Source organism: Octodon degus, unplaced genomic scaffold (genome assembly GCF_000260255.1).
Source record: "Octodon degus isolate 3935 unplaced genomic scaffold, OctDeg1.0 scaffold00091, whole genome shotgun sequence".
In the NCBI taxonomy this organism is placed as follows: Eukaryota; Metazoa; Chordata; class Mammalia; order Rodentia; family Octodontidae; genus Octodon; species Octodon degus.
The window spans coordinates 5,793,485-5,807,809 of NW_004524667.1; the positions used below are offsets into that span (position 1 = coordinate 5,793,485).

General features: G+C 45.7%; 1 protein-coding gene across 1 annotated transcript in view; it reads left to right on the plus strand.

Annotated features, from left to right (window-relative positions):
• The window catches only part of Sulf1 (sulfatase 1), a 165,372-nt gene that overhangs the window by 131,063 nt on the left and 19,984 nt on the right, over positions 1-14,325 (plus strand). The window contains exons 16-21 of the mRNA XM_023722391.1: positions 775-869; positions 1,138-1,203; positions 2,438-2,610; positions 7,460-7,602; positions 7,695-7,818; positions 9,895-9,928. Of these exons, the coding sequence (XP_023578159.1) occupies positions 775-869; positions 1,138-1,203; positions 2,438-2,610; positions 7,460-7,602; positions 7,695-7,818; positions 9,895-9,928 (635 nt within the window). The remainder of the gene's footprint in view (positions 1-774; positions 870-1,137; positions 1,204-2,437; positions 2,611-7,459; positions 7,603-7,694; positions 7,819-9,894; positions 9,929-14,325) is intronic.

The following is a 14,325-nucleotide window of genomic DNA, read 5'->3' on the forward strand; positions in this document are numbered from 1 at the left end:
GCAGAAGTTGTTGACTTGAGCCTTTCACAGCTCAGCATATTAATATGGCTTTACAATCTCCTCAAAAAATGATTTAGTCATACAAGTGGCACCTGTGACATGCCCATTGAATGTCCAGTTAGATTTTGAAGTATTTGAGGTCCAGTTTATTTCCAAATTATCATCTGGAACAGTTCTACATAAGGAACAAGCTGGGTGTGGTGGTGCACAACTATAATTCCAGCACTCAGGAGACTGAGGCAGGAGGATCGCTGTAAGGTCAAGGCCAGCCTGGACTACAAAGTGAGCTTAAGGCCAGCCTGGGGCTGGGGTGATGCCTCAGCGACCTAAACACCTGCCTGGCAAGCACAAGGACCCGGGTTCAACCCCTGGTTCTGTATTCTAAGCCATCTCTGGACTGGGTGCACCATGCCAGCCATGGTGGCACATACCTGTAATCCCAGCACTGGGGAGGCTGAGTCAGGAGAACCACTATGAGTCTAAACTGTGTAATGAAAGCCTCTATCAAAAAAAAAAAAAAGAAAAAAAGACCAGCCTGAACTACGTAGTGAAACCTGCCTCAAAAAGACCCCAAAAAATGGAACATAGAAAACAAGGTGAAAAGTAAGGTTCTTTATAGTGAAAACCCTGATCTTAAAATGTAACTATTTGAGCTGGGGAGACAACTCAGTGGAATAAATGCTTGCCTGGCAAGAGCAAGGGCCTGAGTTTGATCCCTGGAACCACAAAGAAACTAGAAAGAAGAAAGTAACTATTTGAACACATGTTTTCCAGATCGAAGCACTACAAGATAAAATTAAGAATTTAAGGGAAGTGAGGGGACACCTAAAGAGAAGAAAGCCGGAGGAATGCAGCTGCGGTAAGCAGAGGTGAGCTCCGCCCATCCCAGCCCCTCCCTAAGTCCCAAGCAGAGCTCCTGTGCGCGCATTGTCACCCGCATTGTCACGTGGTATAATGCCCTCAACTAAAGTAGATGTGGCATGCTCAAGCCGAAGGTTAAAAAAACAAGCCCCATTACCCTGAAACAGCGACGACGAAGTAACTGCCTACCTTCTGGATTGCTTTCTTTTTATAAACTGAACCATTTGATCACACGCAAGGCGCTGAAGACTCACTTTGTAACCTTCTGGCTTGCAGCTACTACAATAAAGAAAAAGGGGTGAAAAGGCAAGAGAAGTTCAAGAGCCATCTCCACCCATTCAAGTAAGTAACTCATAGTGTTCCCTGTTTCCTGGGGGACAAGCTCTGTCTGTTGTCATTCGAAAGGTTGCAGGGGTCCCTGTGCTCCCTGGTGTAGCTCTGGAGGGCTCGGGACACAGAAAGCCATGTCGCAAAGAGCTCTGAGATGCGCAAGGAATCCTTGAAGATCCCAACCTCCTTCTGCCCGCGCTCTGCTCCAGCATGGGCCATGGGATGGGCTCCCCCGCCCTCCCGTGTGCTCCATTCTGTGGGGTGTGGTGGGCATTTAGACTCTTGGTCAGGTTGGCGTCTTCTGCAGAGTAGCCTGTACTGGTGTTGGATTCTAAAGGGAAAAGAAACACAGGTATTTAAAATAATAGCAAAATTTTGCATGGGAAGGTTGAATATTTGAACCTTGACACAATTTAAACCTTGTATACAAAAACAAAGATAGAAAAATTTAATTTAAAAAAAAAATCGATTTTCCAAACTTGTTTTGTAAAATTTGCCAAAGCATTTTTAAAATCCTCTGGGGGAGGGTTGTATTTTTTTTTTTTTTTTTTATGAGAGGTTTAGTTTTTTGTTTTTGGTGCCAAGGACCGAACCCAGGGCTTCCAGCTTGCTAGGCAAGCATTCTACTGCTTAGACAAATCCTCAGCCCCTTTTAAAATCTTCTAACCCAAGCTATCTGTACAGTGACCACTGACTCGACCACTGTAGGTACTAAGCTACCAGAAAATCAGACGGTTTGTCCAGAGAGTGTGACTAACAGGACCTCTCAATCCCTGCTGCCATTTATCCCCAGCAATTTTTTAATATATATATTATACAGAGTCTCACTACACAGATCAGACTCGTAGTGATCCTCCTGTTTTCAGCCTCCCAAGTGCTGGGATTACAGGTGCACACCACCATGTCTAGTCTCAGTCACTGTCTCAGAGTGCCCCCAGGGGCGGGGCCAGCATGTCAGGTGGGGGATCAAACCCCAGTCCCTGCGCCTGCCTAAGCAGGTGCTTTAATCTGCTAAGCTATCTGGGTGGCCCTTTCCCAGCAATGTTTAATAAGGAAAAGCTGTGCTTTCCTGTGAAGTCTAAAGGTTCTAAGAGAGCTGGCAGGACCTCTATACAAAGTACGTGCCTTCTATTACTGTGCCTGTTGCTGCATATCTAAAGATTTATGAAAGACTCATTACATCCTCCTGCTTCTCACGAAGAAAGCGCCTTCTCATCGTCCCCCCAAATCCCTTCTGTTGGAATAGGGAGGCTGCCCAGGAAGTCGACAGCAAGCTGCAGCTTTTCAAGGAGAACCGTCGGAGGAAGAAGGAGCGGAAGGAGAAGAAACGCCAGCGAAAGGGAGAAGAGTGCAGCCTGCCCGGCCTCACCTGCTTCACGCACGACAACAACCACTGGCAAACGGCCCCGTTGTGGAACTGTGAGTCGCTCCTTCTAAAGTGTCGCTTCCTGCGGCCCTGCCGAGAGCTCTCCACTAGTTACCCAGTGCAGGAATTCAGCAGCACAAAATCCAGGCTTCGAGAGGAAAACACTGTATTGTATGTTATGCTGGGAAAACTTGAATCATTTTTGCCAAAAATGTCACATTAGTTATTTTGCTTAAAATGACAAGCTTGGCTCTGGGGTTTTCCCCCATCATGCTGGTTCACAGAACAGCCAGTAGCTGGCCGAGTTCCTACCCAGTAAGACTTTTATATGGCACTAGAGATCCATGCATGGGCATTTTGGTCATATAGGCTTTGTTTCTGCTTTATTTCAAGTTCATAAGGAAGGTGTGGTATGAGAAAGCCAACGCAAGGCCAAGGCCTGCTAGGTGCAGGGCCTGCATGCCAGTCACTGTGGTTCACTTTGGTGCTAGCACCGTGTTTATGGAATAATTTGGAAGCCACTGAAGCAATTAGTTTTACTGAATTGCTGCAGATGTGGAAAGACTGTGTGCTTTTAAAATTAGTGCTCATGTTTCTTTCAGTGGTCATGCACTGTATTCCTGGCAGGTGAGTAGGACTAATGCTCTGGATTCTGGTGGCCCATCATCTGACTGCAGGCTCGCCAGTCCATAGCTGTGCCCTCCGTCTTCCAACTGAGTGGGTCCTGGGAGACCACGCAGACAGTGTTTCTCCAACTGGGACTTGGAACTCGGAACGATGCGTAGAGCATTCCCAGCAGGGACCACGAGTCTATCTAGGGGAATTTCTATTTTGGTGCTTTTGATTTGTGGCCACATTTGCATATATACTCACCAGCACACCAAAGCCACATGACTCAAAGTGACAGCACTTAACTTTTGCTGTAGCTCCTTCAGTGGAGATGGAGGCCTTGAAGGGCCAGGTCGCTGGCGTCTGCACTTGCTGGGCTCTGGGCTGAGAGGTGGGGACTCAACAGTGGCCAAGCCACATTGATTGGTCCCTGCCACTCTCACCCCTATATTCTAGTGGTGGAGGGGTAAAAAAAGGTGAAGAATGTAAGTAAAACCATCACAAGTTGTAGTCATGCAATGAAGGAAATACTGATCAAAGTTTTTAAAGGGGTCCTTTTAGATAGGGTAGGGATGTTGGATGTTAATCAGCTTTCTGTTACTGTAACAAAGTAACTAAGATAATCAACTGAAAAAGAGAAAAGGTTTTCTGACCCACAGTTTTAGAGGTTTCAGTTGTAGCCATAGTCAGCCGTTCTCACTGCTTCTGGGCCTGGGGCAAGGATGCACAGCAAGTGGGAGTATGCAGTACAGGAAGCTGCCCACGTTATAGAGCAGGGAAAAGAAGGAAGAGGAACAGTGGGACCCAGACATCCCATTCCCACAAAGCCCACCTCCTTATAGTGTTACCTGAGGATGGCTCTTTGGACATCCCAGATACAGTAGTAAGAGGACTCTGCGGAGGTAAAATCTACAGGGTGGAGAAAAACCATCCTTTGGAAGGGGACAGCAGTACCCCAGTGGAGGGAACAGGATGAGCTGGGGCCTGAAATAGTAACACATCTGGTGTGGCCAGGACTGGAAAGTGTTTTGGCAGGTGGCCCATTCAGAGCAGGAAGTCGTCCCCTGCTCCTGCCAAGGAGCTCCCTCTGCCTCTGTCTGGTTCCCTGTCTGGGCTAAGGCCATCCTGCCCACATCACCGCCGCGTCGCACCTCAGCCACACTAAGCAGCCTGTGTGTCACCTAGTCTCTTCTATTCTCAGCCATCCTTTCTGCAGGGTTAGTGTGAATGCTTAATGACATCCAGTTTTCCAAAGCCCTGGGTACTACAACCCAGTCCCACTCAGGACCGCAGTCCTCCCTCTTCCTCTTGTCTGCTTCCACCATTTCTGTTTCTTCCTCAAGCATCCTAAGCCTCTCCTACCACAGGGCCATTGCATGTGCGGCTTCCCCTTCCTGGAGTTCTCTCCTCTCTGCCCACCCACCAATCCGGGCCCCAAACATATCCAGAGCTTAAGCTAATGTCACTTTTCACAGATGCCTTTCCTGTGCCTCAGACTATGTCAGTCGCCTACTACCTGGGCAGCCCCCATATCCATGGGTTCTGCCTCTGTGCACTCGGCTAATCACAGATGGAAAATACAGAGAAGTTTTTATCTGCACAAATAAATTATTCATGTACAGATCATTGCTCATCATATTTCCTAAACCAAACTGTGTAACAATTATTTACACAGCACTTACATTGAATCAGGTGTTTAAAATACTCTAGTGATGATTTAAGGTATATAGGAGGCTACATGTGGGTTATATGCAAATACTGTGCCATTTTATAGAAAGAAACTGAACATTACTTTTGATAGTCTCAGGGTGGGGAGCGGGAATATAGCCCAGCACCTGCCTGGCAAGTGTAAGATTGTGAGTTCGATTCCCAGTACCAAAAAAAAAAAAAAATTAATAATCAAATTACAAAAATAAAAAGGGGGGAGCTGGGGAGATAACTCAGTAGAATAAGTGCTTGCCTGGCAAGCGCAAGGGACTGAGTTCAATCCTCGGTTCCACAAAAAAATAAATAAATAAAAATAAGAAAATCAAATTAAATTAAATTTTAAAAAGATAATCTCAGGGGTAGTGGAGCCAGTCTCTTGCAAATAGCAAGTGATCACTGCAGTTTCATGCTGTGCCTACTAAGTATGCTTTTTAAAAAATTCTAGCATCACACTTCTAATGCGGTGAGCCAGAAACTCATTTTATTCTGGATACATGTGCTTCATGACTGCCTTTGTGTGAAAGATGATTCAGAAAATGTGTTGGTTCAAGAAACGTTCATCAGTAGCATGCGGAGTAAATCGGTTTACTCAATTCCAAACACGATTTAAGCATTATTATTGAAGGTACACTTCTAATTTTCATCACCCTTGAGATGTATCAGTTATTCTTGCAAAGTAATCAGAAGATAGTATATTTGTATACTTTATTAAATAAGCTCAATTCTCATTTAAATTTGATTGGGAAGATTTCTATACAGATTAGAAAACTGATTCCATGGTTTTTAATGCGCCTAGACATGACATAAATGTTCACAGACAAGTAATATAATTTTTTAATGTATTTGGTACAGGATCTCACTTGTAGCGATCCTCCTCTTTTCAGCCTCCCCAGCGCTGGGGTTACAGGCGTGCCCCACCATGTTGGTTCTTGGTGGCTGGCTCAGCGCGCCTGGGGGCAGGGCCAGCTAGGCATGTGGTGCTGGGGATTGAACCCCGGGTCCTGAGCTTGCCTAAGCAGATGCTTAGTCTGCTGAACTATTTTGCTGGTCCAGTAATATAAATTAGTAAAAATATATGTAGAGTATTTCCAGTGGAAAATCATATAATAAAAATCTTCTTCTCAGGGGCCAGGGATATAGCTCAGCAGCATAAGCACACAAGGTGCTGAGTTTGATCCCTGATACTGCTAAAAAAAAAAAAAAAAAAAAAAAAGTCAAGCATCCATTTTTTCTTCTGTGAAATATCTCTGGGGTAAGAGAGGTGCATATTCAGAGCACAGTGGTTTTTAGACCAACAAGCCCCATGCTGTGATGCCGAATGGCTGAAACCTGTCATTGTACATGTCCACACCCATAGAACACGGGCAGCAAGAGGAAGGATGGGTCCCTGCAGATTCCTCACTTATAACAGTTGGTGCCTTTGTGGACAGTGGGGACATTGCACTTCTGTAGAGACAGGCGACAAATGGGAGCATTGTATTTCTGCTTGATTTTTACATGATCCAAAATTTACTCCCTCGAACAATCCATTAAAATAATTTTTGGAAAAAAGCACATCCCTTGTAAATAAGAAAACATCCATTGTAAACCATTATCTCATCTCTATCCTCAATATTAATTGGATAGACTTGTACAACTAGTAGAGTGTAGTGGCTAAGGGTAAACCTGTCCAGATCCCCAAGCTGTCAGTTGTCCATTGTCTGGCCTTGGACAAATGACCTTACCTCTCTGCACCTCAGTTTTCCAATCTGAAAAGTGGGGATGATGATAATAATTTGTCTTGGGAGGTTATTTAAGGGTTACATGAGCTATAAAGACAAACCATTAAATTTGCAAGAATACTCATTAAGTATGCCTGCCCGAACTGCTTGTAAAAAATATTTGCTGGGGGCTGGCGAGATGGCTCAGTGGTCTAAAGCACCTACTTGGAACAAGCTTGGCAAAGCATAGGGACCACGGTTCGATCCCCCAGCACCACATGCCAGCCAGCCTCGCCCCCTGGTGGGCTGAGCTGGCCACACACACACACACACACACACACACAAAATAAATAAATAAATAAATAAATGTTTAAAAAAAAATATTTGCTGCTCCATTTCTAAAATTCAATCATTATAGGAAAAATCAACAAATTTAGGATTAGGACCTTTGCCCTTTCCCAAACACAAGAGTGGGTAATTTGTTTTTAAGTTTGACATCTGTACAAGTTAACTAGAGAACATCTGCATGACATAAAAGACATTCCTGGTCAAAACTGATCACATATCAGATAAAATACCGGGAGTCTAGAAGGATTATCAGTGATAGCTCCAGATCCACAAAGCTGGCTTCAAACCCAATGGCCTGAAAATTCAACTTGGTCTTTAACATTTATGAACTCACCATCTAGTTCTCCACTTTCACCTAGTACAATAACAAATTTATATTGAGAGAGGAGAAAATGCAGTTATCTTTAATATGTAACCATAGTACTTATAAGAAAGAATACTTGAAGTTCAAAGTGTGAAAATCAGGTGATGCCGAAAATCAGGCTGGCCTCCCAGAGTCTTTCATTCTGTTTGTGTTGTTGTCTTTCTTATCCAACAGTGGGATCATTCTGCGCCTGCACAAGCTCCAACAATAACACCTATTGGTGTTTGCGTACCGTTAATGAGACGCATAATTTTCTTTTCTGCGAGTTCGCGACTGGCTTTCTGGAGTATTTTGATATGAATACAGATCCTTATCAGGTAAGACAATGCATTCCATTTTATGAAGGTGGTTGGAAATGGCATACGCAGACATGAGTTCAAGTCCGTTCCCCTACTCTCTTCCTTCACAGCTCACAAACACAGTGCACACGGTAGAGCGAGGCATCCTGAACCAGCTGCATGTGCAGCTGATGGAGCTCCGAAGCTGCCAGGGCTATAAGCAGTGCAACCCCAGACCCAAGGGCCTTGAAAGTGGTAAGGAAAAGGAAACTTTTTTTCTAGGTTACCTGGGAAATTCTTGTATTACCACGTTTTTTGCCTTTGAAATGTCTATGTGCAGAGAAACACACAGTTTGGGATCCTTCAAGGGGAAACGCGCCCAGCAATCCCAAACACCAAACACAGTTTTATCTCTGAGTTTAGTCCTGGGTGTACTAGTGAGAAGCTTCATCCATCAGAAGATCTGGTATGTGTTTCCTCCCAGTCTCTCCCACTGGTCAGTTCTATTATGAATAGACCCCAACTGCCAACGGAAGCATCTATTGGAAAAGGAGATGAAAGATTCAGGGATTTCATTTTTACTGCTATCAACAGTCATAGGATCCCCTCTAAGTAAACCAGAAGATCCTCTTTTATTGAGTGAACTTGGATGGAAATGCAGTGCCCTGTTTCTGCTTGTCACCGTTTGGACAACCCCCAGTTGGATCTCTGCCCATGACACAGGAATTTGATTTCTCTTGCCAGTAGTTCCCATCTGAAAATAGAGATGCTGGAGCAGTTCATTAACTTGAGGCTAAACATATCAGAGGACCTGTATGGAACCAAGCAGACAGTCCTCCCCTGTTCTGCTGATTTGTCCTCTCACTCAGAGAGATGGGGCTTTTCTCAGGATTGGATCCATCTTCTTCCTGGTTAATGAAAAGATTCATTTCTTCTCATGTCTGCAGAATGTGAATAGAGCTGTCCCATAGAAGGAGGAAGTCCTGAGGTTAGCAAAAGAACCAGCAGGCACTACAAGTCAACCTTGGAAGGGTGAAGACCCGGACTCAGGGGGTTCTAGGAGCCCTTTTCATGCAGGCATGTTTCTCATGCATCTGTGGGTCCCATGACAGCCAGCATTCCTGCAGTAAAAGGGGCAGCTGTCTGGGTCATGTCACTTGAAGAGGGAAAGGGGCTCCTTTCCAAACTGATCAGCTTCCTTGCTGATCCTTTCCACCACAACAGGATCCTAAAGACTCCCAAGTTGTGGACATCCTGTAAGAAAACAAAAGTCCTGTGAGAGAGGTCACATCTCAGCTCTTGGCCAACCCTTTTCAGTTAACACTGGCTGGAAATCAGTTGCTGAGAAAAGATCAGACATGGCACAATAGATTTTTTAATCACTGAACCTACTCAACTCATATCGTCTCAAATATCCTGCTGACCCACTGATGCTTTCCTGAAATCTCATAGAAAGAAAATAAGGAACAGCCCACAAAGGCCTGGAATCTAAACCAAATCTTGGGGGCCCTAGAAATGTCTTTGGGACCCAGACACTCTTCTCAAAAGAGCAGGACACTCTTCATGCGCTGGAGACGACAGAACTGCTTCCTTCGTGAAATCTGAGCATGCCTTCAGCGGTGAGATGACAGCCCTGCTGGAGCCTTCAGTCTTTTAGCCACCAGCTGGTCCTCTCCACCTTCTGGTATAGTCTTAAGGGAAATTTCTATGGGCCCACTTTTCAAGAGTTTTGTCTAAAAATAACCAAAAATCAAGTTTTACTGGGAATCACATGGACTTCTGTGATTATTATTTTTTTAATGTATTTAGTACAGGGTCTACACCCTCTCACTACCTAGATCGGACTCTTAGTGGTTGTCCTGTTTTCAGCCTCCCAAGTGCTGGGACTACAGGTGCTTGCCACCACACCCAGTCTCAACTGCCGTCTCAGCACACCCTAGACACAGGACGTGCATGGCACAGTGGGATCGAACCTCCAACCCCTGCATCTGCCTGAACAGGCGCTTTAATCCACTGAACTATCTGGCCAGCCCATACATGGACATCTGGACATGCTTTTCCTCACTGCTTTTAAGTGACCTCTCCTCCTTGTTTTCCCACCCACTGTTTTGTGTGAACACTTACAGATTTTTAGTGTTACACCTTTTTATTTATAACATTCAGTCCTCATTCAACCCTCTCCAGTAGGAAATCCGTCAAATTGTATCACCGTCTGTATTTAACATAGCATGTTTCTTTCTAGTTTAGATGTTGTGTGCAGAAAACTGTGCAGTGAGTGATTTTACAAGTTCCAAAGCTGATATAAATTATTCTTGTGTTTCCCTCTACCAGGAAGTAAAGATGGAGGAAGCTACGACCTACACAGGTATTCACACTCCTTATTCTCAGCAGCACCTTTCCCAGTAGTTGCATGACCCTGGCATTCCAGCTGATTTCTGTTTCTTACTCATCGTCCAGAGTGTAGTCTGTGGCTCATGTTTGTCATAACAGTGTTCTCCTTTGTATTTGGCCACTGGGTACAGATCTGTCATTCTGCTTTTTAAATCAGTTCACTGCTCGGCCAGATGTCTCCCTGCACCTCCCCCACTCCCACACATGTCTGTTTGTTGGATGATGGAGTAAAGCAGGGAACCATGTGAAGGGGCAACCTCCACGTGGCCTCTGGGAGCTGGGGAGAGGGTGCGGCTTGATCATTTTCTCGACTGCTTCCACATTGATTTGGTGGGGAAGCTGCATGAGAATGAGATCTAACAGCAAAAGACCTAGTGAGAATTTGGAGAATTTCCTTGTTAATAGTCATTTACCAATCTTGGTAGGGGAAAAACAGTGATGATAAAGAGCATTCAGGAGGCTCATGGGTAAGAGGAGGTGCTGGGTTAGGGACAAGGTCTGGGATCAAGACCCACAGAAAGGTGCCGGCGTTGCACCAAGAGGGCAGTGCCTCCTCGGAGACTTTGTAACAGCCGTCAGCCCTGACATCTTATCCCCTGCAGCAGCACCCATCCTTCCTGCCTCACTGTGCCCACAGAGGAACCTGACTCCTGGTGGTTTGTCCCATGGTCACTCTGAAATGCCAGCCATTGCTGATTTCCTGCTCCAAGCAGAGATATTTGGAGGTCTCTCAGAAAATGACATGTGGGGCACTGAGGCAGACAGGTCAGCAGTGTAGTCAATGAATCCACTTGGGAGACAAACTGACATCAAAGAAGCATGGGCGTGGCCAGTGCCCTCTGTATGGATGCAGCGCCTTCTCAGAGAAGGGGAAGGGTATTGCCATGCAGGTGCCCTGTTGGCCATGCCACCTCCCCGCCATCCTCTGAGTCCAGGCATCTCAGAGGACTCCCTGGAGGCTTCTTGTCATTCCCACAAGAAAGAAGCTAAATGACAGTAGAAAAGACACCAGGTAGATGGGAAGAAACAAAGAAAGCTGGGCTCTTGGGGGTATTTTAGAGCCATTGAGACACCTCTTACCTTTCCTCCTTCCTCCATGATAACCCCATGTCACCTCAGCACAAATCCATAAGACCCCAAAAGAACCTGCTCGGGCTGCCTCCCTGGGTTGTGGCTGACGAGGCAGACCCCGTCATACTAGGGCAACTTTGCCTGCTTCACCTGGGTCACATAAAGCCATTTCTGAAGTGCAACCCTGTAAGTGGGCCTGTGACTCAGTACTGACTTTACAGTTACCTTATGATGCACTCGATTTCACAGTCTAGGGGTTTTCAGTCTCGCGTCCTTTCATTTCTGTCATGGGAGAGGTTGGGCGTTCACCAGCTGTTTAGGTCCTGTGCCTGGGCAGTGTCGAGTCAGGGATTCCCTAAGAGATCATCCTGGACAACTTTGAAGTGAAGGACGGGGATGCTCCCCTTTCCTGATCCCCACTAGCGCCACTCCATGGGCCACATAACCAGTTGTGCCTGGGGTCACTTTGACACAGTCTTAGTAATGTCAGCAGCAGAAAGCATGTGTGCAGGGAGACGGGATGCTACCTGCTGCTTTTCTTTCTCCTCCTTTTCCTTTCTCTTTTCTTTTTCCCCTCTATTCTTTCTCATTTCTGCTTACCTAAGGGCAAACTACAGATACTTTATAACTCAAAGTAGCTGGCACATTCAGATGATCTATAAGCCATCTCATGGTGGGTGTCCATGCTGCAGGCTGTCCCCAGGAGGACCCCTGCCTGATCACACTGGGACTGACTCGCTGGAGCCCCCAGGTGGTGCAGGCTATGGCCTTGCCTGCTGGCTCTTGTTTGGTTGAATAGGAACAGGTACAGAGCAAAGCCCTGGGGCCAGGAAGTCTGGGGGCCTGCTGCCCACACACCACTCCCCACTGGTGGCCTGGTTTCTATGCATGCCAAAGAATTTGATCAGTTTTAGAAAACTAATTAAAATATATTTTAACAATGAAGTTTGATGACAGAAGATCTTGAGAAATGATAATAAGCAGAGCTTTCCTTTTGGAAAATTCAACAGGGTAGTTTAATTGTTTGTTGTTTGTTTTTTTTTTGGGGGGGGGGCATTGACCAGGGTCTTATTTTGCAGTCCGGCCTTGAATTCACTGTGTAACCCGGGCTGATCGCAAACTCATAACGCTCCTGCCTCAGCCTCCTGAGTACTGGGATCACATGCATGCACCACCACAACAGGCAAGAGCAGTTTAAAAAATTGCTCTTATACAAAATGGAGCAAATAAGAGTTTTTAAACTGCTTTTTTGCACTTGGATTTTCAAAAACTAATCTTCAGGGGCCAGGGTTATAGCTCAGTGGCATAAATACTTGCCTGGTAAGCACAAGGTTTGAGTTTGATTCCTGGAACCTAAAGATAAAATTGACCTTCGTACTTACTTAGAGGGGGTGCAGGAAAGCATGTTCCTGCCCACACCCCCACCCTCTTTGTTCACCTTCCGTGCTGCAACAGGAGCAGCCTGAGGGCTTTGCTTAATCACAGACTTCTCCAGTTGGGATCAGCTCAGGGTGGGGGCCCTGCTGGAAGAGACACCGAGACTTGGGAGGTCGCTTTGGGCTTGTGGGCTTGCAATAACCTCTGTATTACAAATGGGTTCAGATCACCAACAGGTCGGTGGGCTGTGGACTTCTCCCGCTGAGCATGAAGGCCACACCTGTTGCTGTCTTTTGATGTTCAAGAAGAGCTGCCAGCAGCCCAGGCTAGTCTCGCGGCTGTAGAGGGGCCATGGCCAGTTCTCAGCTGCCTTGCTGCGCAGCTGTCTGACCCTCTGCGCCACGTCCTCTCACCTGGCCAGCCACCGCTTTCATCCATCCTCAGCAGCAAGGCATCGCCCACATGGCATTGGCTTCTTTCAACTTGTTCTCGTCCCAGATCAGCAGTTTGGGCTGAAGACGGTTGTGGGCAACCCCGGGGCTCTGGTTATAGCACGGGTGCCCGCCCAGCCTGCCCTGGCCTGAAAGCCCAGCCTGGCTAATGCGCATGTGCAGAACGCAGCTCTAGCAAACCCAGGAAGGGGCGGGGTTGCTGTGGTCCCGAGACCTGAGTCAGCTGTCACCTGGACATGTTCTTGAATTTCTCTTGGTGATTTCCCGACATTTCTGTCTATGGGATTGGATAAGATTTACTTGAAACTTGAAATTGATACTTCCAAGAAATTTACCCCACCTCCCTATTTCCACACATTTTCCTTTTTAAAAAAAAAATCAGTTATGGGTAATTTATAGACATCAAATTCTTTTATATAAGAAGCTTATATTTCCTGAGAGCATTTTCTTGTATAACTTTTGTACATTTACCCAAATCAAGCAATTCAACATTGATGCAATGCAAGTATACAATCTACATTCTATATTCAAATTTCTCTGAGTATTCCAATGATGTCTTATTTACAGGGTCTTTTCATTATTATTTTCGGATCTGGGATCCAATCCAGATTTATACATTGCAGCAAATGTTTAACTTCTTTTCAATATCAGTTTTTCTGGAACAGTTCCTTAACTTTCATTGTGAGCTGCGACACAGAACTTGGGCCAGTTATCATGTGAAGTGTCCCTCAGTGTGGGATTTTTCTGGTGGTCCCCTATGGCTGGACTGCAGTGGTTTGCTTGGGGCAGGAATATCACAAAAGTAACCTTGTACCTTCAGGATGGCTCATTTGGAGCTGCCTGTGTTTGTTTGGTGGTATAATCTTTGATTACTTGGGTAAAGTATTATCAGATTGATCTGATGTAAATTACTATTTCTCATTTTTTGATTAGCACGTCATTCATAATCCTTGTGTGAATCACTCAATGCTAACTTGAGGGCGCTGTGTGGTGATTTTCCCAAGTGTGGTTTCCTCCTATGCTGCTTAGGTTATGTCCTACCTTAAGGAAGGGGTTGCCCTTGCAACCTGTTTGTCAATTATGTCAGTGTGGAATCACAAGCCCTCGTTTTATTCCGCGGATGTTCTTTTGATATCACTACGTATTTAATGATCATAATGCTCAGCGTTAGCCACCAGTGTCCTTTGGAGAGGTCCTGGGTAGGTGTGGAGTGTGCTAGCTGCTCTCGAGCACTTCGCTGCTTTCTGGTGTAGCACCGGGTCCAGGGTTCATCTTGCATCTGGAATCCGCCATTTCTCCACACAGGGCACCACTTCCTTTTACAGAGAGTGGCATGTGCACCCCAAGGTCTGGGTTTGAGGTACAGAGAGGTGTCTTTGTGATCCTTCCATTGTGTAGAGCTAAAATACACACATTTATCAATATTTATTCCTTACCTACAAATGTAAAGGGAGATACAAGTAATTTGACC